The sequence below is a fragment of the Bubalus bubalis genome, chromosome 12, assembly GCF_019923935.1.
Source record: "Bubalus bubalis isolate 160015118507 breed Murrah chromosome 12, NDDB_SH_1, whole genome shotgun sequence".
Taxonomy (NCBI): Eukaryota; Metazoa; Chordata; class Mammalia; order Artiodactyla; family Bovidae; genus Bubalus; species Bubalus bubalis.
In genome coordinates this window covers 97946503-97969393 of record NC_059168.1, presented here as the reverse complement: position 1 = coordinate 97969393, position 22891 = coordinate 97946503, and the positions used below count along the sequence as shown (strand labels likewise).

The 22891-nt window shown below is 53.8% G+C and overlaps 1 protein-coding gene across 1 annotated transcript in view; it reads left to right on the top strand.

The window, feature by feature from the left end:
- Positions 1-22788, top strand: part of ENG (endoglin) — a 31886-nt gene extending 9098 nt beyond the window's left edge. The window contains exons 3-15 of the mRNA XM_006074478.3: positions 9701-9841; positions 12718-12880; positions 13877-14030; positions 14326-14455; positions 14896-15070; positions 15318-15460; positions 17982-18119; positions 18346-18384; positions 18969-19085; positions 19421-19672; positions 20721-20775; positions 21778-21879; positions 22006-22788. Of these exons, the coding sequence (XP_006074540.1) occupies positions 9701-9841; positions 12718-12880; positions 13877-14030; positions 14326-14455; positions 14896-15070; positions 15318-15460; positions 17982-18119; positions 18346-18384; positions 18969-19085; positions 19421-19672; positions 20721-20775; positions 21778-21879; positions 22006-22130 (1734 nt within the window). The 3' untranslated portion in view covers positions 22131-22788. The remainder of the gene's footprint in view (positions 1-9700; positions 9842-12717; positions 12881-13876; positions 14031-14325; positions 14456-14895; positions 15071-15317; positions 15461-17981; positions 18120-18345; positions 18385-18968; positions 19086-19420; positions 19673-20720; positions 20776-21777; positions 21880-22005) is intronic.
- The last annotated feature ends 103 nt before the right edge of the window (positions 22789-22891 follow it).

The window sequence follows — 22891 nt, the reverse complement described above, 5'->3', positions numbered from 1 at the left end:
CACCACGCTGCCTGCCACAAGGACTGTGGGCCTTGATAATCCCCAAACCGCACAAGACCCAGGTGGGAAGGGCTGGGTTTGGCCAGCAGAGGAGCAGAAAAAAGCCAGGCGAGTGGGTGGTTGTGCACCTCCGGTGATGGGGAGCTCACTTCTTCTCAGTGGATACGGCTTTGCTCCCAGCAGCCTTGACCTTGAGAAAGTGCTTCCCTCCCTGGAATGTCGCTCATCAAACCCCTATGACCGGGTCAGGGTCTGGAAACTGATGACATCACCTCCGAGACGCTCCTCCCCTTACCAAGAAGACCCACCACGAGTTTGTCTAGGTCCCTCCTGATACTAATAACACATTTATTGAGCACTTACTGTGTGCTAGGTACTGTGCTAGGCCTACTAAGTGCTGGGAACAGAATTAAGCACCTTACATGTATTAAGCCTCTCGAGGACCCATCTGTCAGGGGTCTGTCTCCCCATTTTTCAAAGGAGGGACCCGTGGCAGGCCAAGAAAGGTGAAGCAATATGTCTGAGGTCCAAGTTCACTAGATCCCTGGAGACTCCAAACTAGGCCATCCCCTGGATTCCCCAGTGGATCTGTGTTCAGGGGGCACCTGGCCCTCCTGGGCTGATGACCACACCTGGCCCATGCAGCCTTAGGTCCTGATAGCGATTTAGTGGTGTCAGCTCGGGGTGAACTTGTGGTCCCTGAAACTGTTAGGCTGCCCTGCATTTGTGCAGTGATAAGATGGTGCCCAGACCACCAATATCGGGGGGCCCTGCTCCCCACCACCCTGCCTGCCACGAGGACTGTGGGCCTTGATAATCCCCAAGCTCCAGATAGAGCCAAACACATGTTATGTGCTTTCGATAGCCATTGTAATTTTTTTTTTCAAGTTTGGTAATGATAGGGAAAATGAGATTGCCCTCTGCGAGTTCATTTTGTTTGTTCAGATGTTCAGGTCTCAGCGCCTCACCTGGGTGGCTGGGACGCCCCCAGCCCCAATCACTCAGCAGCGGGCCAGAGTCAGAGAAGGCTCCTGGCCAAGAACCCAGGGCCATTGGAGACATGTGCAGACAGCCAGCCAGGACCCAGGTGACTGGAGCTTTCTCAGGGAGCACAGGGCTGCTATGGGGTTAGGCAGGGCTTCTTGGAGATTGCAAGAATGCTAAGGACGGCCAGAGCTCACAGACTGAGGGAGGCCGTGGGGCTGAACAGAGGACGCAGTGAGTGGACAGAGTGAATGCACAGGCAGGGAGGCGGGCCTCGTTTGGGGTCAGCATCACATGGCTCGCTGTAGCGTGAGCATGCACTTCTCCTCGGGGCACAGCTGGGGAGATTGACAAGGCCCGGCTGCCACAGCAAGTGGCCTGGTCTTCATCCTGTGAACAGTGACAGTTGTTGGAGGATTTTTAGGTGCAGAATAAGATGCTGCTGTAACCTGTCATCCTAAACTCATGACAACAGAATCTCCTTGTCACTTTCTGACTCTACCAGAGAACTGAGTCCATGGAGTGTCCAGCTTTTAACTCAAGGAGCCAGGCTGTAGGCTCCAGGACTGTTGAGCCTGTTTGTTTGAGGGGGTGATGGAAAGAGCTGGGGTTTGGGAGATGGGGGCCCCAGTTCTGCATCCATCACTGGCCAGCATCTCATATTGCACTGGGCAGGCAGGGGGCTCCTTCTCTCCAGGCTCCAACAGACACACATGTCTTGGGCTCAGGGACTCACCAAAGAATCAAGGAGCAGTTGAATCTGGCCCAGGGCCTGATGTGCACCAGTGACTGTGTATACAAATGAATGAATGAATGAATGTATTGCTATGTGACCTGGAAGGTCAAGAACATGGGCTCTGAAGCAAGACTGTCTTTGAACTGAACCTCACCCCTTATAGGGGCCTGACCCTGGGCCATGTCTCCAAGCCTTGGCTTTCCATGGGAAACATGAGATGACCATAACTACCTCACAAGGAGGCTGTGAGAATCCAGGGGGGCAATGCAGGCCACATACTGAGCATGGTCCTGCCCAAAGCCACTACTTAACTTACAGTAGCTGCGCCAGTCCTTATAGCATCTCCTCTGTGGGGTCTACGTCTCTCATGTCAATACTCTCATTCGGCCTGACATGCTACAATGCACCGAGCATCTTCACATCACTCAACTAATTGGATCCGCACAGGCAACTGCTACCAGGTGGCTGAAGCAGGTTCTATGAATGCACTTGCAGAGGGGCAGCTGAGGTCTAGCCTCCTGAAGCTGGATGCTTGTGACTCTCTTGCCCCAAGAGAACCCACAATCCCATCAGACCTAGTGCAGTAACACTTAAAGAACTGTGGTTTCCCTGGGAGGCACCTAACTCGCCAGGCAACCGCCAAGAAGGGGATCTCCAGTCCAGCAGTTTCCCACAACCAGTCCTCGCCAGGTGCCTGCTCTGTGTCCAGCCTGTGTGGGGCATTGATGGTGCATAGACAAAGCAGCTCTGGCCACGGCCCTGGAGGCACTCGCAGGAGAGGCAGAGGTGGGCCTTGGCAAGCCCTGGTACTGAGTGATGGACTTGGCAGTGGAGGCAAGGGGGTGCCAGGGGCTGTGGGCCCCGGGAGGATGATCACTGAATGTGAAAGGAAGGGGCAGTAGGGAAATGACTCCCAGCATCGAGCCAGACAGAGGGGTGTCAAGGGCATTCCAGGCAAAGGGCATTGCCTGAGCAAAGGTCTAGAGGCAAGAAACATGAGCTGGCAGCGGTGGCGTGGGTGGAGGCTGTCTCAGCAACCAGCCCAATCCCTCCCGACCTATGGCTGCCTTCTGCAAACCCTGGCACAGAGAAACAGTTTCCCGTCCATCCCCGCGTGGCCTCTGAATCCTCAGATTTCCTGTGGGTGGGCGGCACATGAGCTGTGGCAGCCAAGAGCCTCGGGAAAGAGAGGTTCAGGGTGTGTGTGTGTGTGTGTGTTCGGGACATTTGCAGACAGATGAGGGGGCCGCTGGGCAGGGGCTCTATCTCGCTGGGTCCCCAAAGGGCAGGCCGGAGCCTGGATTCCGGGAGGGGGCCCGGGGTCACATCCTGACCCGTGGAGACAGGAAACCGGCCTGGTGTCTCAGCGGTTCCCGTCAGGCCGACTGCACTGATCTGCTATCCTCCTAACAAACCTCAGGCAGCCAGGGCACAGCCAAGACAGCCGCTGATTCACCCTGCTTCTGGGCAAACTCAGGGAGCTGACACCGCCTCACCACCCCCAAGCAGATGGAACTCACAGGTCCCTGGTGCTGACTGCCTCCTGCCAGAGGGGCAGATGAGGTTGCTCAGGCAGAGGGAGGGCAGGGGGCCCCGGGCTCCCCTAGGCCACCCTGTGAAGGGGTGTGGAAGGCAATGCAGCCCTCAGACTTAGGCAAGGAGGCCCCTGCCTGGGACCTACAACATGTAGCCCCTCTCTGGCCCTTTTCCAGTTGCACCCCTCTGCCATCCCTCCCCAGCCCCTGCCCTGTGTACCCAGGACTCCAGAACTCCCTGCCCAAATGCACTGAGCCTCCTCCCAGGGTTGGTGGGGCTCCTTCTTGTCCTTTCCTCTAGAGGGGACACTGCATGGCTGGGTTTAGCTCCCCCAGATCTGAGGGCTACATGAGGTTACTAAGAGTGGGCATCGATGGTGCAGAGAGAAAGCAGACCTGGCCTTTGCCTGGAGCCACTCCTGGAGGAGGCAGAGGTGGGTGTCAGCAGTCCTGGTACTGAGTGATGGGCTCAGCAATGGCAGGGAGCTTATAGGGGGCTGCGGGTTATATGGCAGAGCTTGGGCATCCAGGATGGTTGTCCACATGTGTCCATGTGAAGAGAAGAGGGGTGGGTTGGGGCTAGGGGCTGTCATATGTGTTCTTGTCCCAGGCCTTGCAGATATTAGGGACAGGCTTGGGACAGGGAAGGACATGGACTCGAGGACAGACAGACTGGGCAGGTACTGTGCCTACATCTCAGTGCTATATCCCCAGTGTTCAACTCAGGGTCAGCCCCAGAATTGGAAGGATGAGTAAATAGATGGATTGATGGTTGGATGGGTGGATGGGTGGGTGGATGGATGGGTGGTTGGATGGATGGTTGGATGGGTGGATGGATGGATGGATGGGTGGATGGGTGGATGGGTGGATGGGTGGGTGGATGGATGGGTGTTTGGTTGGGTGGATGGATGGACGGTTGGATGGATGGGTGGATGGATGGGTGGATGGGTGGATGGGTGGATGGGTGGATGAGTGGGTTGATGGATGGGTGGTTGGATGGGTGGATGGATGGACAGTTGGATGGATGGGTGGATGGGTGGGTGGATGGGTGGGTGTTTGGATGGGTGGATGGATGGATGGTTGGATGGATGGATGGGTGGATGGGTGGATGGGTGGATGGGTGGATGAGTGGGTTGATGGATGGGTGGTTGGATGGGTGGATGGGTGGATGGGTGGATGGGTGGGTGGATGGATGGGTGTTTGGATGGGTGGATGGATGGATGGTAGGATGGATGGATGGGTGGATGGGTGGATGGGTGGATGGGTGGATGAGTGGGTTGATGGATGGGTGGTTGGATGGGTGGATGGATGGACAGTTGGATGGATGGATGGATGGGTGGATGGGTAGGTGGGTGGATGGATGGATGGATGGGTGGTTGGATGGGTGGATGGATGGATGGGTGGATGGGTGGATGTGGTGGATGGTTGGTGGATGGTTGGATTGGTGGGTCAATATTGGAAGGAAGGGGAAATGTAACTGTGTATAAGCATTTGCTGATTGGCCACCTCTATGCTAACCTCTATGAGGTTAGCAGTGTTACTGGTTGTTTGGGGGTGTTAGTCTTGTTCTCTGCCAAGCTCCTGGAGGACAGAGTTGTGCCTTCTTTCCTGTCTCCCATGAAGAGCATAGCAGCCCCAGGCTGGGCCCAGTGCTATTCTCCCAGACAGACAAAGAAACTGGGGAAGTAGAAATGACATGGGCTGATTAGGAACCCTCAGCTGGGGAGAGTGGCGTGCCTCTCGTGGGGGTTCTGGAAGCCCATTCTGTAGCCACCTGGCTGGAGACCAACTCCCAGATGCCAAACACTGGGAGCCCCAAGGAGGCAGACAGAATCAAAGAGCCATATAATACTGAGCCTACACAGATGGGGAGACTGAGGCCCAGAGAGGGGCTGTTGCAGGGAGGCCTGACTGGTCCCAATTCCAGCCAACAGCTGCCCAGCCCACATGCCTACCTCCTCAGCCCCTGAACTGTGGCCCTCCTCTGGATGAGCGAGTGGGGAGGGAATGGCAGGTCAAGAAACCCAATCCGCTGCCATGTGTTTGGTTGGACGTTGGACCACCCGCTTTGCAGGCAGAATCTCACTGAATCCTCACAAATCTATGAAGTAGTTATATCGTTCAGCCCATTTTCCAGATCAGGAAGCTGAGGCCCAGAGACAGGAAGTAACTGCCCAGGGTCACAGGCTAATGACTGAGCCCAGGTTTGACTTCAGGTCTGTCTGGCTTTGACGCCCTTCGCCTGCTACCCTGCCTGTAAGTCTGGCTCCGCTGGGGTGAGCAAAGGGACGGCCGGCTCCAATCTGGCCGGCTCCAGTCTGGCCCTAGGAGGGTGGGGGCTGCAGGCAGGCTCGAGGCTCCACTCCTAGAAGAATTGCTGGAAGCGACTTTCTATAAGTGGCTACTAGCGCTCAGGGCCTCCCCACTGAAATCCCCCTTCCCGCCACTGACTGCTGGGCCGACAATGGCAACTGTGGGCCAGAGGCACAAAAATAGAAACGTGGTCTCCCGCCCACTGGCTCAGGGAAGGGGCCGGGCAGGCCCCGGCCGGCCCAGGTTGCAGAGCTGGGGGCGAGGGCGTGACTGGCCTGCCCACCTCGGCTGGGCTCCCAGAACTCCCAGGATGCCATGGGGAAGACTGGGAGCTTGGGATGGGGGACGAGGCAGGCCCCTTTCTTTACCTTTGGGCTCGGGACTGGGAGGAAAGAGGGAAGTCCGCGTGTGAGTGACTGTTGATGAGTCAGGGCCACGGGATGCAAGTGTTTGCTATGGAAACCCTGGCTGGGTTTTTCTGGTAACTAGCTGGCCTTTGAGCTCGCGCCAGGAGCTCCCAGACCCCTGGAAGCCCAGCTCTCCAGCCTCCCTGACTTTCGACAGGGCTCACTTGGTGCGTGGCCCTGGCCCCTGCCTGCCTCTCTTTGGGCCTCAGCCCACACCCTCCTTCCTCCCCACCCCTAACTCTACAGGGAGGGACTTGGTGACAAGGGAGTGGAGGGATTGGTATGTGAGCCCTGGGAGCAGAGCTGAGTGTCATGACAGATGTCACGAAGTTCCAGTCTCTTAACCCCCTCACCCTCAGCATGACCCGACGCTGACCTCTACTTCTCTTCTTTAACTTCCTTTATCCAGAGCCTCACTTGGTTTTGGTTTCCACTCTGTCCTATCCCTGTTTTGCAGATGGGGAAACTGAGGCACAAACAGGGACAGTTACTGTGGGGTGGCAACAGGCATGGATGGTCACAGGGCTCTTTCCTCCCACCTCGGGGGCTATGCTCTCAGCCTGTGGGTGTCCAGGGCAGAGGAGGGATTATTCTCCTTGTCTGCAGCAGCCGTGGCACCTCCTAACCATCAGTTCAGTTCAGTTCAGTCGCTCAGTTCAGACCCCATGAATCGCAGCACGCCAGGCCTCCCTGTCTATCACCAACTCCCCGAGTTCACTCAGACTCACGTCCATTGAGTCAGTGATGCCATCCAGCCACCTCATCCTCTGTCGTCCCCTTCTCCTCCTGCCCCCCATCCCTCCCAGCATCAGAGTCTTTTCCAATGAGTCAACTCTTCGCATGACGTGGCCAAAGTACTGGAGTTTCAGCTTTAGCATTATTCCTTCCAAAGAAATCCCAGGGCTGATCTCATTCAGAATGGACTGGTTGGATCTCCTTGCAGTCCAAGGGACTCCCAAGAGTCTTCTTCAACACCACAGGACCCATCTATTCGCCATGCATGGGCCACGAGGTTCACTCCTCTGGGGGAGGACAGACAGATGGGGCTGGACAGTGATGAACTGTGGGGGAGTCTGGGGAGTGGCAGGGTTGAGAGGGAGGACACGGTCCAGGTGAGCTTCCCAGGGGTCCAGGCACCCACTCTGGCACCACGCTGACGGGTACTGGGCATCTGACTTCACCACTCACTTTGGCAGGGGCCCTCCCTGTGCCTAACTGCTACATCTGTAAAATGGGAGAATACCTGACCCTGCTTTGATGAGAGCATAGGGTACTCACACACACAGCATAGGGCTGGGCATGCATTAGACTGAACCCTGTGAAAGTACTGATATTTGATTATCATATTTTAATAGCTTTATTGTGAAAACATTTGTCCACTTAAAGTGTACTGTTGAGGGGTTTTGATCGTATACACAGAGTTGTGAAATCATATTTGATAGTTCAAGCTAATAATACATAGGCAATTAGGTAATGAAGCTGGGGTGGGTCCATTCTTGAAGATTCAGACAGGGCAGCAGTGCCTGGGCCTTTCCTGACAACACCAAGGTGGGTCTCCCTTCACTTCAGTTAATTTCAAGAACTGATCACAATCCTGGAACAAAATGTCAGCTCTGACATTTGGAGTGGTATTTCCTATTTTGCCAAAATATGATATTAAATGCAATACTTAATCCATAAAGTGTTTAGAATGTACACTATTTTTTAAAATTGATGACACAAGATATTTCAAAACCCCAAAGTTATAAGCCCATTAGAAAACAGAAATTAATCAAATAAGTGAACTTACACAAACATAAATTCAAGATATATCACTCTACTATAAACTAGCATAAAAGTGATCATTCAAAAATAAGCAACCTAATATAGCTCACTAAAATGAAAAAAATATTTATGAAACATTGAAAATGAAACATTATTTGCTTTTATTTTGTTTCAAAGAGCAAACTCACAAAGCATGATCATGGTGTCATTATTAGGTAGTGGAAATATTTCGGGGCAGATTTTTCCAGCTAAAACACTCTGGCTGTCTGACATCAGTTGCGGAAATGGCCAGGAGACAATTAGAAGTTAAATCTAAACTTCCACTGATGTCTTCATCTTGAAATATCCGTCTCCTTTTTGATAAGTTTAAGGAGATTTTGGCGGGGCGGGGTGGGGGGTGGTCAGTGTTGTGTCTCTTTGGAGAGAGATTGCCAGCTTTTGTGAACAGCTGGAGTTTGTGTTTCAATCAAATGTTTCCATCTGTCTTTGTCCATATAAGTCCAAGGCAGGGCTTCTGAGGCCTGCACCTGTCTCGGTTTCAGGAGTCACCTGTTCATGCGCCATTGGTTCAGAGAGTCTTTGAGCACAGCGGGGGTTCTTTCTTTCTTTCGGCTGTGCTGGGTCTTCTGTGGCGTGCAGCCTTCTTCTTGTTGCAGTGTGTGCACTTGTCTAGTTGTGGCTAGTGGGCTTAGTTGCCCCAAAGCATGTGGGATCTTAGTTTCCCCAACAAGGGATCGAACCCATGTCCTCTGCATTGGAAGGAGGATTCTTAACCACCGGACCACCAGGGAAGGCCCAAAGAAGTCTATTCTTTCAATAGAAACGTTGCCTTGTGGATTGCTGTGTTCTTTTTCTTTCTGGGAATAAAGAGGTATAGAAAAACCTGATGGGGCAGGATAGTAGTTGAGAGTAGAGGCCTGCCTAGGTCTAGATCTTAGGTCCATACTTACATGCTGTGTGGTCGTGGACAAATGGCTTCACCTCTCTGCGCCCTGTTTCTTCATCTGTAAGTGAGAGTAACAAGGGTACCTACCTCTTAGGGTTGTTGTGAGATTAAATGAGTCAATGTGTAAAGCACTTAGAACAGTCCAAGCACTTAGGAAGCACTATATAAATGTTAGGTATCAGTTCTTATTGTTGTTATGAAAGCATTCTAAATACATATACCATGATCAATTAATTTTTTTAATGCAGTTAGTACCTCTTGAGACAGAAATGATTTCAACTTCACATTTCTTATAAAATATTGAAATAATGGTATTACCCGACAAAACATGAGTATTTAGTACTTTAAAGTCGTAAGGCAAATAGGAATACTGCAATTGGGGAGCAGAGCTTGATGCCTCAACACTGCCGCACTGGGACAGAGAGAGGGCACAGGTGCGCTCTAAAGTCACACAGGCTGGTTCACAGCAGGTGTTTAATGGGAATAATAAACCTCAACTGACTACCAGTAAAGTTCAGGCTCATTGCATTTATTTATTTTAAAATATTTATTTATTTGGCTGCACCAGGTCTTAGTTGTACCATGTGAACTCTTAGTTTCTGCATGTAGGATATAGTGCCCTGACCAAGGATTGAACCCGGGCTTCCTGCACTGGAGGCATGGAGTCTTAGCCACTGGACCACCAGGGAAGTCCCAGGCATTTTATTTTAAATATAGCAGTGTGTACATGTCAATTTCAAACTCCCAATCTATCCCTTCCTCTGATCATTAAAAAAAAAAAGTCTCCTTGGATTTGCTGAGAGTCATCTTTCATTCATTTAGCAAATATTTTCTGGGTGCCTGCCTGAGGGCCAGGCACTGTGCCGGGCTCTGGAAGACAGGAGTGGACAAGCTGGGCAGGGAGAATGAAATTGAAGCTGACAGTAAATGAGTCAACGCCGCTGACCTGGGTGGCACACAGCCTTTGCAGCCTGACTGATCTGTGTATGTGTCTCTCCTCTTGCCCCCATCCCAGGACGTGTCTAGGCTGGAGCTGACTCTCCAGACATCCAAGCAAGGTGGCATCCGGCCCCGAGAGGTGCTGCTGATCCTGAGCGTGAACAAATCCGTCTTCCTGAAATTGCAGGCACCAGGAATCCCACTCCAGCTGGCCTACGTGAGTGTGTTACCTCCAACCACAGCCTCAGGCACGGGCTCTGGGAAGCCCCTGCTGTCCACCTCTGTGGGCCAGGGCCCCCTGCTTCTCTTTTTCATTCTGACGTTACTCACCAGGGCCCTTGCTGGTGAACCCCATGGGGCCCTGCCAGAGAGAGCACAAAGGGCAACAGACCCTGGGGAAAAGAACCCAAAGCCAGAGATGGGAATTAAACCTAGGAGGCGATGTGTGTGCGTGCGTTCGTGCTCAGTCACTTAGTCGTATCCAACTCTTTGCGACCCCATGAACTATAGCCAGCCAGGCTCCTTTGTCCATGGAATTTTCTAGGCAAGAATGCTGTAGTGGGTTGCCATTTCCTCCTCCAGGGGACCTTCCCGACTCAGGGATCAAACCTGCGTCTCCTGCACTGGCAGGCAGATTCCTTACCACTGAGCCACCTCGGAAGCCCTCAGGTTGATGCACAAATTAGCCAACTCCAACACTCTCTCATAGCCTCAGTTTTCCCATCTGTCCAGTGGGAGAACTGGACTCACTGATATTCCTCCATAAAATAACCTTGTCACTGTCTTTGAAAAAGTTTACAAGACGTAAATGTGAAAATATTCAAGTACAGACAAAAAAAGGCCAGAAAGAAACCTAACAATGTGTTAACAGTAGTTCTGGCTGGGGAGAGGGATGAGGAACAGAGATCTACTTTGTTCTTTTCACTGTATTGATTGGCAAGATTTGCTATAATTTACATGGCCTAAATTGGAGAAAAATTATTTTTTAAAAAATTCAAATTTTAAATGTCAGACACATCCACCAGAGAGAGAGAAGGTCCACTGGCTGAGACCACAGCCAGGGGCACTCAGGGCTGGAGGAGGTGGGGTGGGCCGGGTCACTGCCTCGTTCACGTTTAAGGCCCTGGGAGGTGGCCCCCCCAGATGCAGCAGCTGTTGTTTACAGGCAGAAAAAGCAGAGGGGAGAGAGCCGGAGCTCGGGGGAGAGCCAAGAAAACAAGTGGGAGCGAGACACAGAAAAAAATATGGAAACGGAAAGAGGGCCAGCCTGTTGTGGGAGGAACGGACTCTGAGAGACTGAGTTCGAGGAGGGGGAGAGGAGGAGGGGACCTGAAGACAGGCCCCGGTCCAGGGCTGCCTGGGACGCGGGCCTAGACACCGAGAGAAGCTGAGGGGGTGCGCGACTGGCGGCTGGAAGCGCAGAGTCAGGCGGAGCGGGCCGGCATGGAAGCCCCCCACCCCACGGGAGGGCAGGCCGAACGCAGCCAACCGGGAGGACGGAGCGGGACCGACCCCGCGGCTCCCAGTGCGGGCAGGCCAGGCCCGGCCACGGCTCCTCTCCCCCACCTCCCGTTTCTCCCCCTTCCTATTCCCGGACCCTCTGGCGGCCCAGCCCTGAACTCTAGGCCCGGCGGGGCTCTGGCTGACGCAGGGCACATGAAAAGCGCCCGCCCGCCCGCCGGGCCGGAAGGTCGCAGGGGCCGCCGGCTCCGGCCTCGGCCACGCCTTCATCCCTGGGGCTAAGAATACACGGGCCTGGGAGAGGGGGCGGATGGACCGCCCGAGCCGCGCGCGACCTCGGCCCACAGCTTCCGGAGCCGGCCCCAAGCAGCCGGAGCCTGGACGCCTCTGGAGAGACCAAGAGTTTCACCGGGGGAGGGCGCAGGACTCTGTATCAGACCCGGGGCCAAGAGCTTAACAAATGCCCTTTAATCCCTATTTCATTCCCATTTTACAGAGCTGACTCTGAGGGTCAGATGGTAAAAGTCCTCCCCCTCCCCCCCAACCCAACTCTCTAGCTCTAAACCACTGCCCCAGCCCTTCCATGGGGTGGGGGTGGGCACAGGGCTCCTCACCCAGGTCCTCATCACTTTGCCCCCTTGTTAAAGCCCTGCTCCATTCCAAGTGGACCTTTCTATGATGTCTTGCCTATTTCCACTGTCAGGCAGTCCCCCCTTAGTATCTAGCCTGAAGCTCTCATGCTGCTGCTGCTTCAGCGTAATGCCTCTGGCTTTGGAGATGGATGGAAGAGGAACTCTGAGTCCATGGCCCCAGCAGCTTCCCATGAATCCTTTGACTTCTACCCCAGGAAGTCTTTCCTATTTCCGTCTCTAGCCCACCAGAGTCTCTGCTGAGGCATGGGCAGTGGAGGCAATGAGGTGCTGGAGCCACCCAGATTCTCATCTCTGTTCATTCAAGGGACCTGTCTTGCTCCTTTTGTTTCTCATAGAATAATATCCTCTGTCTTCTGTTGTTTCAAATAACTTGAGGCATGACTGGTTTCTGGATGGTAAGATCTCCCAGAGCAGGGACCAGTTGTTTGTCTTTCGTTCACTCATTTATTCATCCACGTCTTCTATCTTCCCTTCTCCATTTCCATGTGCAGGGAGCACCTGCCGTGTGCCAGGTGTCAGCATGAGGCTGCCATGTCAGGATCTTCATTGCTGGTCTCAAGACCCAGCACACAGTCAGGCCAATATTTCTTACTGCCTACTGTGTGTCAAGCCCCATGCAGGGGTGGCCAAGCCAGCCACTGTCCCTCACAAGAATGTGGGGGAAACCGACATGAGCCCCACGATAAGTGCGGACTGAATGGAGGGGTGGGAGGGTGATGTTTGAACAGGTGGATGAACATGGGTGTGTGTCCACCCAGCCCCTCAGATGTGGAAAAGAGATGGGGCAGATCTGGTTCTGAGGGGCCCTAGTTAGGGGCCCGTGGGCTGACTTCGGCTCCACCAGCCTCAACCTCCTCAGCCCTGGCCTTCTCTGCTCAGCCAACTAGCTGCCTCCCCCAGTTATCTGCTGACCTCTGGCATGGGACAGAAGGCATTCAGGCCCAGGGATAGTGTCCTGAGCTGCCACATGTCTCCCCAGGACTCCAAACTGGTCTTTCACGAGGCCCTAGATGCCAACATCACACAGCTGCCATCCTTCACCACCAAGGACCAGCTCCTCAACTGGGCGAATACAAAGGGTTCCATCGCCTCTGTTGCTGAGCTGAACAACCCGCAAAGCATCTTCCTTCGTCTGGACCAAGGTCTGCCTCCCCAGTTGCCTCTCTAGGTTCAGGACTCTGCTCTTGAGGAATCTGAATTCCTCTGTCTCATTCCTCGGATGTGGACACTAAGGCACCAAGACGGGATGTGATTTGCCCCGGGTCACTTAAGACAGTGGTTACCCTTTCATCAAATGTTAGATTGAACCCTATGAAACTGCTGCCATTTGTCAGTCTCTTGATATACAAAAACAGCATTTCATATTATTTATTGTATCCCTAGTATGTGCCAAGTCCTATGCCAGGCATCTGGGGACCCTGTGGGGACAAACCCAGATCCTGCCCTCCTGGAGCTGGCACTGTGGTAGGAAGATGATAATAGATATACAAATTCTATAATTTCAGGTCATGGTAAATACTATAAGAAGGATAAAAGGGGGGTGATGTACAGGCAGTTGCTGGGTTGCATCCCTAACATACGCCATGGTTTTATACCTTAAATAAAATGTGTGTTGACAGATGAGGAAACAGAGGCCAGGGACTTGCCCTGGGTCACTCTGATGTAAGTGGATTTGAATCTGGGTCCTCCCAAGCCCCCACTCTTTGCTGTTCCATCCTGCCTGCGTGCGTGCTAAGTCGCTTCTGTTGTGTCTGACTCTTTGTGACCCCATGGACTGTACCCCACCAGGCTCCTCTGTCCATGGGATTCTCCAGGCAAGAATACTGGAGTGGATTGCCATTTCCTTCTTCAGGGGGATCTTCCCGACCCAGGGATTGAACCCCTGTCTCTTAGGTCTCCTGCATTGGCTGGAGAGTTCTTTTTTTTTTTTACCCCTTCAGTTCAGTTCAGTCACTCAGTCGTGTCCGACCCTTTGCGACCCCATGAATCGCAGCACGCCAGGCCTCTCTGTCCATCACCATCCTCTCGCCTCCTGGAAGCCATCCTGCCTGCCCCACCATTACTGTGGGAGAGGGTGGGCCTGCGTATTAGATGCTAGGCTGCTCCAAGGGGAGACAGAGGTGCGCTTATCTCCGCAGCCTCGAGCTCACCGTTCTCCTGCAATCTGGAACCCCAGAAGGACATGGGCCACACGCTCGGATGGACCCCGAAAGCCTGGGGCTGCCGCTTGGAAGGTGTGGCTGGCCACAAGGAGGCGCACATCCTGAGGATCCTACCGGGCCCAGAGGCCTCGTAAGGGTGCCAGCCCCGCCAGCCCCACCCTCTATAAAGCCCCGCTTCTGTCCAAGCCTTAGCCCCGCCCCTGCCTTGTTAGAGAACTGTCACCCCGCCTATATCTGGGCCCTGCCCATTTTCACACCCACCCGACAGACCCAAGACCAACCAGGTTAGGAGTGCAGCTGCTGCTCAACCGACCCCAGGTCTTGTTCTGGCCCAGCAATTCCTGGGCAAGCTCCCCTGCACCTCCCCATATCCCGCACTACCGCCCTCGCTGATGCGGGGGCGGTCCGTCTCCCCCCACATCCAGGCCCCGGACAGTGACCGTGAAGTTGGAGCTGAGCTGTGCTTGGAGAGATACTGACGCCGCCGTGCTCATCCTTCAGGGTCCACCCTACGTGTCCTGGTTAATCGAGGCCAACCACAACATGCAGATCTGGGTGAGTCTTGCTTTGAGACCCACACAGCCCCGTTCAGGTCTTCCCAAGGCTCCTCCAAGAAAACACCCAAATTTCCTGCACCATCACCCCAGCCCTGAGCCTTTATATACGATGATCCCTCTGCCCTCTGTGCTCTACCTATTCTTCCTTCAGAATGGCACCTCCTCCAGGAAGCCTTCCATGATCCCTTAAAGAGGCCCCCTAACCCAGCCCACTGCATCAGGGAAGTTTCCTGGAGAGGTGAACTCCAAACTGAGTTGAAAGACAGACAGGAACCAGTAGATGAGGGGAGGTGGTCCAGGCAGGGGAAACAGCAGGAGCAAAAGAGAGCCTGACTGAGGCCTGGCAGACCCTGGCCAGCCTGCAGGCACACCTTGCCAGGCTGTGTGGCCCCTGACTGTGTCCGTAGCTCCCTGCTCTGCCTCTCTCCCTGTCATTAGACCACTGGTGAATACTCCTTGAAGATCTTTCCAGATAGGATCAACCCTGGCTTCCAACTCCCAAACACAACCCAAGGCCTGCTGGGGGAGGCCCGGAGGCTCAATGCCAGCGTAGTAGCATCCTTCGTGGAGCTCCCTGTGGCCAATGATGTCTCTCTGCGGACCCACAGCTGTGGTGAGCACCTGGCTCCCTTCCCTTGCCCCCCCACCGCCAACTCCCTTCCCTGGCCCTCCCCTGGGATCTGTTGCTACGTCCAGATGCTGTGTGAACTGGGAAAGTTGCAGCAGCTGGTGGGAGCCCCATATTCCTCATGTGCATCTCAGGAATGCTGAGAGTACCTAGCTAGAGAGGTGCTTAGCACCTCAGAGCACAGTGAGCCCCACAGTGACTGTCTGCGGGGGCCCCCTCTGCTACCCCGCAGGCAGTGGGCTGCAGCCCTCACCCACACCGGTGGAGATCACCACTCCCAATAAGGGCTGCAACCAGGAGCTACTTCTGACCCTGATCCAGCCCAAGTGCTCCAGCGATGGCATGACTCTGGTACTCAAGAAAGATCTCATCTCGGTAAGGGAGCGCCTGGCCTCCAGTCCAGCTGACACGGGTAACTGGTCCTTCTGTCCTAATCCAGGAAGGAGGACCAATCACATTCCGCTACAAGCCTTAGTTTTTCCACCTGTAGAATGGGCTTGAGGTGGCTCAGATGGTAAAGGGTCTGTCTACAATGTGGGAGACCGGGGTTTGATCCCTGGGTCGGGAAGATCCCCTGGAGAAGGAAATGGCAATCCACTCCAGTACTATTGCCTGGAAAATCCCATGGACAGAGGAGCCTGGTAGGCTACAGTCCATGGGGTCGCAAATAGTCGGACACAACTGAGCGACTTCACTTTTTTTTCACTCACCAGGTGGTGAGGATTACAGGAGGTCTGACAACCTCGCCTGGTGTGGAGCAATGTGTTAGGTGCTCAGTCGTGTTTGACTCTTTGTGATCCCATGGACTGTTACCCGCCAGGCTCCTCTGTCCATGGAATTCTCCAGGCAAGAATACTGGAGTGGGTAGCCATTCCCTTCTCCAGGAGATCTTCCTGACCCAGAGACTGAGCCCACATCTCCCGTGTCTCCTACATTGCAGGCGGATTCTTTGCTGCTGAACCACTGGGGAAGCCTTATGTACTTAATACTGAAAGTGACAGTGTTAGTTCCTCAGTCACGTCTGACTCTTTACGACCATGGACTGTAGCCCTCTAGGCTCCTGTGTCCATGAAATTCTCCAGGCAAGAATATTGTTGTGGGTAGCCATTCCATTTTCTAGGGGATCTTCCTGACCTAGGGACTCCTGCATTGCAAACATATTCTTCACCCTCTGAGCCACTAGGAAAGCCCACGTTCATATGTACTTAATAATATCACTTTAAAAACACATTGCTGCTGCTGCTGCTAAGTCGTGTCAGTCGTGTCCGACCCTGTGCGACCACATAGACGGAAGCCCACCAGGCTCCTCTGTCCCTGGGATTCTCCAGGCAAGAACACTGGAGTGGGTTGCCATTTCCTTCTCCAATGCATGAAAGTGATCCCATCATATTGAAATGCCACAATTAGCTCCTCCTCCCTCGTTAGACATTTGGGTGTTTTCAATTCTGTAATATTATAAATATGCAGGAAGTGTCATTGTGCATGAAATTCTTCTATAAATAGAATTGTTTTCTTAAGATAGGTTTCCACATCAGTTGAGATTGCTGGGTCAAAAATGAGGGAACATTCTGGAAATTTTCATACATGTTGCCAACTCGCTTTACAAAAGATGATTCCAATTTTCACTGCTGATTAATGAGAACACTTGACTGTCTCTCCAAATTATTGTTTTTTTGTCTAAAAAACTTTGCTGATGTGGGAGGTGGAACCTTGTCTTCCGTTCTTGTTTGAGTTTCTACTTCTTTGATTAGTAAGTAGTGAGTGTGAACTTGATACTGTGTGACTGATAATAATCAAAGTCTCTGTAACTTTGTGGCTTGGTATTTTTCTTCTTTAAAAAATTTTTTTTCAATTGGAGGATAATTGCTTTACAGCCTTGTGTTGATTTCTGCCATATAACAACATGAATCAACCATAAGTATACATATGTTCCCTTGCTCTTGAGCCCCCCTCCTTTGGTATTATTTCTTTTTTTACCCCTTGATTATTTCTATAAGCTTTTTACATGAAGAAAGACATTTGTGGCCCTTTGTCTATTGTTCTTATTGAAATAATCTCTCCTGGTTTGTTATCATTCTTTAAATTTTTGCGAGTGTTTCTTAATTTTTGGGACGTTTGAAAACATTGGGCCATCCTAGCTGGCCATCTTCTCCTTTGTGATTTTTTTCTAGTCTTTCTGAGGCAGGAAATCTCTCTGCCAGAGTCTTGATGAGTCATGCATGTTCTCAGGGATTTTTAGAACGACATTTAACTCTATGTCCATGTGGAAGTGTTTTGGGGTGTGTGGTATCAGGGCCAAGGTGAAGCTCCATCTGTCTGCGGCCTGTCTCCCCCTTCTTATCTGCCTTTACCTGGCCCAGCAGATATCTGGGAGGTGGAGGAGGTGGTGCAGGGATCAGCAATGGCTGGCATTACTGCCATCCAGTACACTGGATGTCATACACTGTGATCCACTGATCTTTGGAACATTACACTCAAGTTAAAAAGAATATTCTAGGTCTATAAATATACACACAGATAGATGTCTGTGATTTATTATTCAGTGAGAAAACTAAGCTAAAGCCTGAAGGACATTATGATGCCTTTTGTTTAAAATGAGGGGAAAAAAAACAAACCCACACAATTTCTATGAATGCATATGTCTAGAACACACTCATGATGTCACAGATATTATTGCTAGATACAGAAGTGTGTCAAGTTCAGGAAAAGTAGTAACTCTTAAACGGTGTAGGATGATGAGACCTAACAAAAATGGGGATGGGATCAGAGGCGTGCCTGTGATTCGAGACCCCTGGGGTGTGGCCAGTCCTTGGTGCTGGGGTGTGAGGGACAGGCCCTGGGGAGCCCTGTGCCTCCTGACAGTGCCTCCCCCACACCCCCCGCAACCCTGGCCCAGACTCTGCTATGCACCATCACAAGCCTGACCTTCTGGGACTCCAGCTGCCAAGCTAAGGAAACAGAAGACGAGTTTGTCTTGAGCAGTGGCTACTCCAGCTGTGGCATGGAAGTGATGGAAAATGTGGTCAGTAACGAGGTAAGGCCTGGGCTGGGAAAAAGGGGTGGTGCCCCCTCCAGGCGCCTCCTGGATCTTCCAGGCAGAGAGGCTTTGGGGAGAGCGGGTGTGGTGCTCAGTAGGAAGACAAGACAAGCTTCGCCATTGGTTGACTCAGTTTCCCCATCCAAAAAAATGGGTGCGTTGGGTGGGATACCCTCTGGGCTCCTCTCGGGCTCTGAACAGCTCCTTGGCTCTCTTCCTGCAGGTGGTCATCAGACTCCTGTCAAGCTCATCACCGCAGCGGGTGAGATGGACGGTCAATGTGCTAACCCATGTGGTCTGGGGGGAGCAGGCCTCAGGAAACTCAGGCCCTGATCCTGGCAAGCCAATGTGTCTCTAGTGTGGCCCCGTCTCCCCTTCTGTGCAACGGGGGCAGTACTGTTCAGAGTCATGTTCTCAGTCTCTCAAGTCAGAGGGTCCAAGCACGGATTGGCTACATGGCCTTGGGCAAATCACATAAGCTTTCAGAGCCCAAAGGTCCTGTTAATAGGAGTATAAGGAACCCGCTATGGGATGAGCTATCACCAAGAGGAGACATGGAAAGCACCAGGTCTTGTGAGGAGCAAGTTCTTTTTCTGGCTGCATGGCTTGTGGGATCTTAGTCCCCCAACCAGGGACTCAGATCAGACACCGGGCCTTCAACAGCGAAAGCACAGAATCCTAACTGCTGGACTGCCAGGGAATTCCTGAGAGCAAGTTCTTGATAAATATCAGTTGTGGTGGGGAAGGGGGAGGTTTAAGGTGAGGAGGAGGGTCATGCAACAACTCTGGACATGACTCCTGCTCCCACCCCTTAGCTTTCTCACCGGGTGCCTCCCATCCCCACAGAGAAAGGTGCAGTGCATCAACATGGACAGCCTCTCCCTCCAGCTGGGCCTCTACCTCAGCCCGCACTTCCTCCAAGCCTCCAACACCATCGAGCTGGGCCAGCAGGGCTTTGTGCAGGTACCGGACTTGGACTTGACCGCTCAGGCCTGCTGCCCCCTGGGATTTCTCAGAGCCTTTCTTTCTCCCCAGTGGAACTTGACTTCCTAGGGGTAGGAGGGGGCCAGCCTGATGCAGGGTTGTAGGGGTGGGGAGAGCTGAGGCAGAGCTCAGACACTGGTTGGAATGTCACTTCCTCCTCCTCCTTCGCTCCAGGCAGGCCAGTAACTGTCCTTCCACCATCAAAGTTCCCGAGCAGGAACTCTAGAATGAGTCTAGCTTATTTCGCGAGAACAGGTAAGGTGGAGAGTTATGAGTAACTGACCGGGCCTCGGTCCCCTTACCTACCCATGCAGGTGAGCGTGTCCCCATCCATCCCTGAGCTCATGATCCAGCTGGAGAGCTGCCAACTGAACCTGGGCCCCGACATGGAAATCGTGGAACTCATCCAGGGCCAGGAAGCCAAGAGCAGCTGCGTGAGCCTGCTGTCCCCGAGCCCTAGTGGTGACATACGCTTCAGCTTCCTCCTCCGCGGCTACATGGTGCCCATGCCCACGACTGGCATCCTCAGCTGCTCTGTGACCATGCATCCCAGGATTCGGTCCCTGGTGAGTGGGGGCCAGGCCCAGCCCAGCTTCAGGGGTGGCTTCTGGGTCTGGAGTTTTCAGGAAGGGATGTGATAGATCAGGAGGATGTGGAACCAGTGAGCAAAAGACAGCCACAGGCAGACATGTGGCCTCTGGGTACCAAGGGGACTCTTTCTGCCACCCAACAGCCTTTGGATGGCTGTGCTGTGTCTTGGGACATTGGTCGGATATGCAGCTGCACCCACTATCCATCTGTCCATCCGTCTATCCATCCATTATTTCACCCATCTGTCTGTCTTCCCACCATCCCATTCAGTCATCATTTATCAGCTGATGCTTCTCACCATCCCACCCAGTCATCCATGCAGAGTCCTTCCATCAGCCCAGTCATCCATCCATCCTTCTACAATCACACCCAGTCATCATCCATCAATCCATCCACCCAGGAATCCATCCACCCACCCATCTTATCCATATAGTATGGTCACCACGGTAATCTCAACAAACAAGAGATCTCAGGGAAGAGGGTTAGTACAAAAGACACAAAATTCTGATTTTCTGAACTTACTGGTCACAACACTTCACCATCCAGTATATACCAGTTTTTAAACACTGGGCCCTGGACACACACACACACACACACACACACAGTCATCCCCAAGCCCTTGCACACAAAAGGGTCTTCAGGATGAGAAGCTTCTATGGTTGTATGAAGCTGGAGAAGCCTCTGGGACCACTCCTGAGTGGGCTCTCCCTAGGCCACAGTGAGCCTGGGCTTCTGGGCATTCACAAGGATAATGGATGCAGTGTCCCCATAATCCTCATGGGAATCGGGAGCTTTTCAGGAACTCAAAGGAGACACACCAGGAGCAGCCCAGAATTGTCTGGCTGCCACCCTTCCAGAGCACAGATCTGCCAGCATTTGCCCAGAGGCCCCCAGCCAGAAGGTGGTGCCCAGAGTCAAGGCGCCAGGGTGGGCTGTGGCAGGCCAGGGTCACAGAGACAGGGAGCAAGCCTGGAGCTGCTTCTCAAAGGCTGTGCCATACCCCGGGCTCTCTTCCTCCTTCAGGAAGTCCACAAGACTGTTTCCACACGCCTGAACATCATCAGCACCAGCCTGCATGGTGAGTTCTAAGTCTCCCCAAGGTTCCAGGGACTGAGGTCAGAGTGGGGCGTGATGGACGCTCAGAGGACCCCAGAGAGCAGGGTCCACAGCTACATCTTCCACATAGAGAACATTTGCTTGTGACCACCCCATGGGACCATATCCCAGGCCTTTGGCTCTTCTTGATCCCCAGGGTGGCTGGTTGACCTTGCTGGGAGATGGAGCCTTCTGGAATCGAGACTGGACAGGACTTGGGGGCAGTGCTTGTCTCTCCTTCCCTAAGACCCCTAGGGTGGAGGATGCCCCTCAGCCCAGCTCCCCCCAGCCTGTCTTAGTTCCCCCTGGGCCCAGGTGCCCCCTGGGCAGGAGAGTCCCTGACGCTGAATGCAGGTGGGAGAAGCATTGGCCCCTTGGCCATCCTACCTGGGCCTGGATGGAGCTCCTGCGCCCAGCTACAATCAAGAAGGCAGGCTAATGACCCCACTGCAGGGATGGGAACCCACAGGCCTACGGCCAGGCTGCCTGGCCCACAGTCAGACAGGCATCAGGAGTGCAGAAAGAGTGAAGCTTGGGAAAACCCAAGAAGAGAGCTGAAGGGCCCTCAGGGGCACTCTGGCTTCTGCTTTGGTAGCAGGCTCAGAGAGGAGTAGACTGACCTAAGGTCACACAGCGGGACTCTGGACTCTCAGGCCCCACTCACACTTTGCTCAGATTATACCATCCAGCCTCCCTAAAAATGTATCTCTACCAGCCTCGGGAGTCAGAGGCATGGCCCCAAAGGCCTGGCTGGGCCCTTTTGAGGGCATGCTCATAACAACACAGCTTCATGCCACGTGTGGGTGTGATGATCCCATTGGCTAGGTGAGGAAATGGGTTCAGAGAAGTAAGGGTCAGTGGCTGAGCTGAGACTGGCACCAAAACCTGCACTCCTGGCTGGCACAACGGGGCAGGGAGTGGGGATGGGAGTTGCAGGGAGGAGACAGTGGTGCTGACTGCAGCCATCCTGTCCTTGGTGGTGCAGACAAAGGCCTCGTCCTACCTGCCGTGCTGGGCATCACTTTTGGCGCCTTCCTCATCGGGGCCCTGCTCACCGCCGCGCTCTGGTACATCTACTCGCACACGCGTGAGTATCCCAGGCCCCCACAGTGAGTGCTTAGGTCCCCTCCATCACCACCTGGGGGAGCCCAGCGCAGTCTCTGGGGCAGTGGGGACCCCTGGCCGGGGCCCTGACCTCCACCCCTGCCCCCAGGTCACCCCGGCAAGCGGGAGCCCGTGGTGGCGGTGGCTGCCCCGGCCTCCTCGGAGAGCAGTAGCACCAACCACAGCATCGGGAGCACCCAGAGCACCCCCTGCTCCACCAGCAGCATGGCGTAGTGCCCAGCCAGCCCTCGCCCAGCGGGAGAGACTGAGCAGCCACCAGCTGGGAACCACTGGCCGTGGACTTATCCCGGGACCCCAGCCCCTCCACTTGACCAAGGATGAACCCTGCCCTCTGCACCCGTCCCTGCTGCCTCCCTCCCAGAGGCCTGCCGCCAGTGGGAGCACCAGCTCGGAACACCTTGGGGTCCCCCCACCCCACCCTAACGAACCTTCAAACCTGGAGGGCCTGGGGTGTGGCTGCCCGGGGCTGCAGAGTGAGAGCCCACTGCCCTGTACGTCCACATTGCTGTAAACACCCAAGAAAGTCCCTGTCATTGTAACCTGGACCCAGCACTCGGTGACCTGGGCTGGGCAGGAGTTGAGAACTCCAGGACTCAGTCCAGCCCACCCAGGCTGATGGCGCCTCCTCTGTGGAAACCAAGCCGGCACAGAGCCACCTGCACCTGCTTCCAGCGGTCTCCGCAGCGGAACTGGCACGACTCCGGCGGAAACAGAAGCTGAGGGGCGCCCAGCCTGGGAGTGGAGTGGGGGAGCCTAGCTCCTCCCTGCAACTGTCACACAGAGACACCCCCCCACACCCACCCCCCAGGCAGTCTGTCCTGGGTCCTCCCCTATATACTCACCATCAATAAATCAGACCATGAAACCAGAACTGGGCTGGGCTGGAAGGGGAGGGGCACCTATACCAGGGAGAGGGGTGACTGTTCTGGGTTCAAATCCTGGGTTCAAATCCCACTTCTGGGCTGTGTGACTGT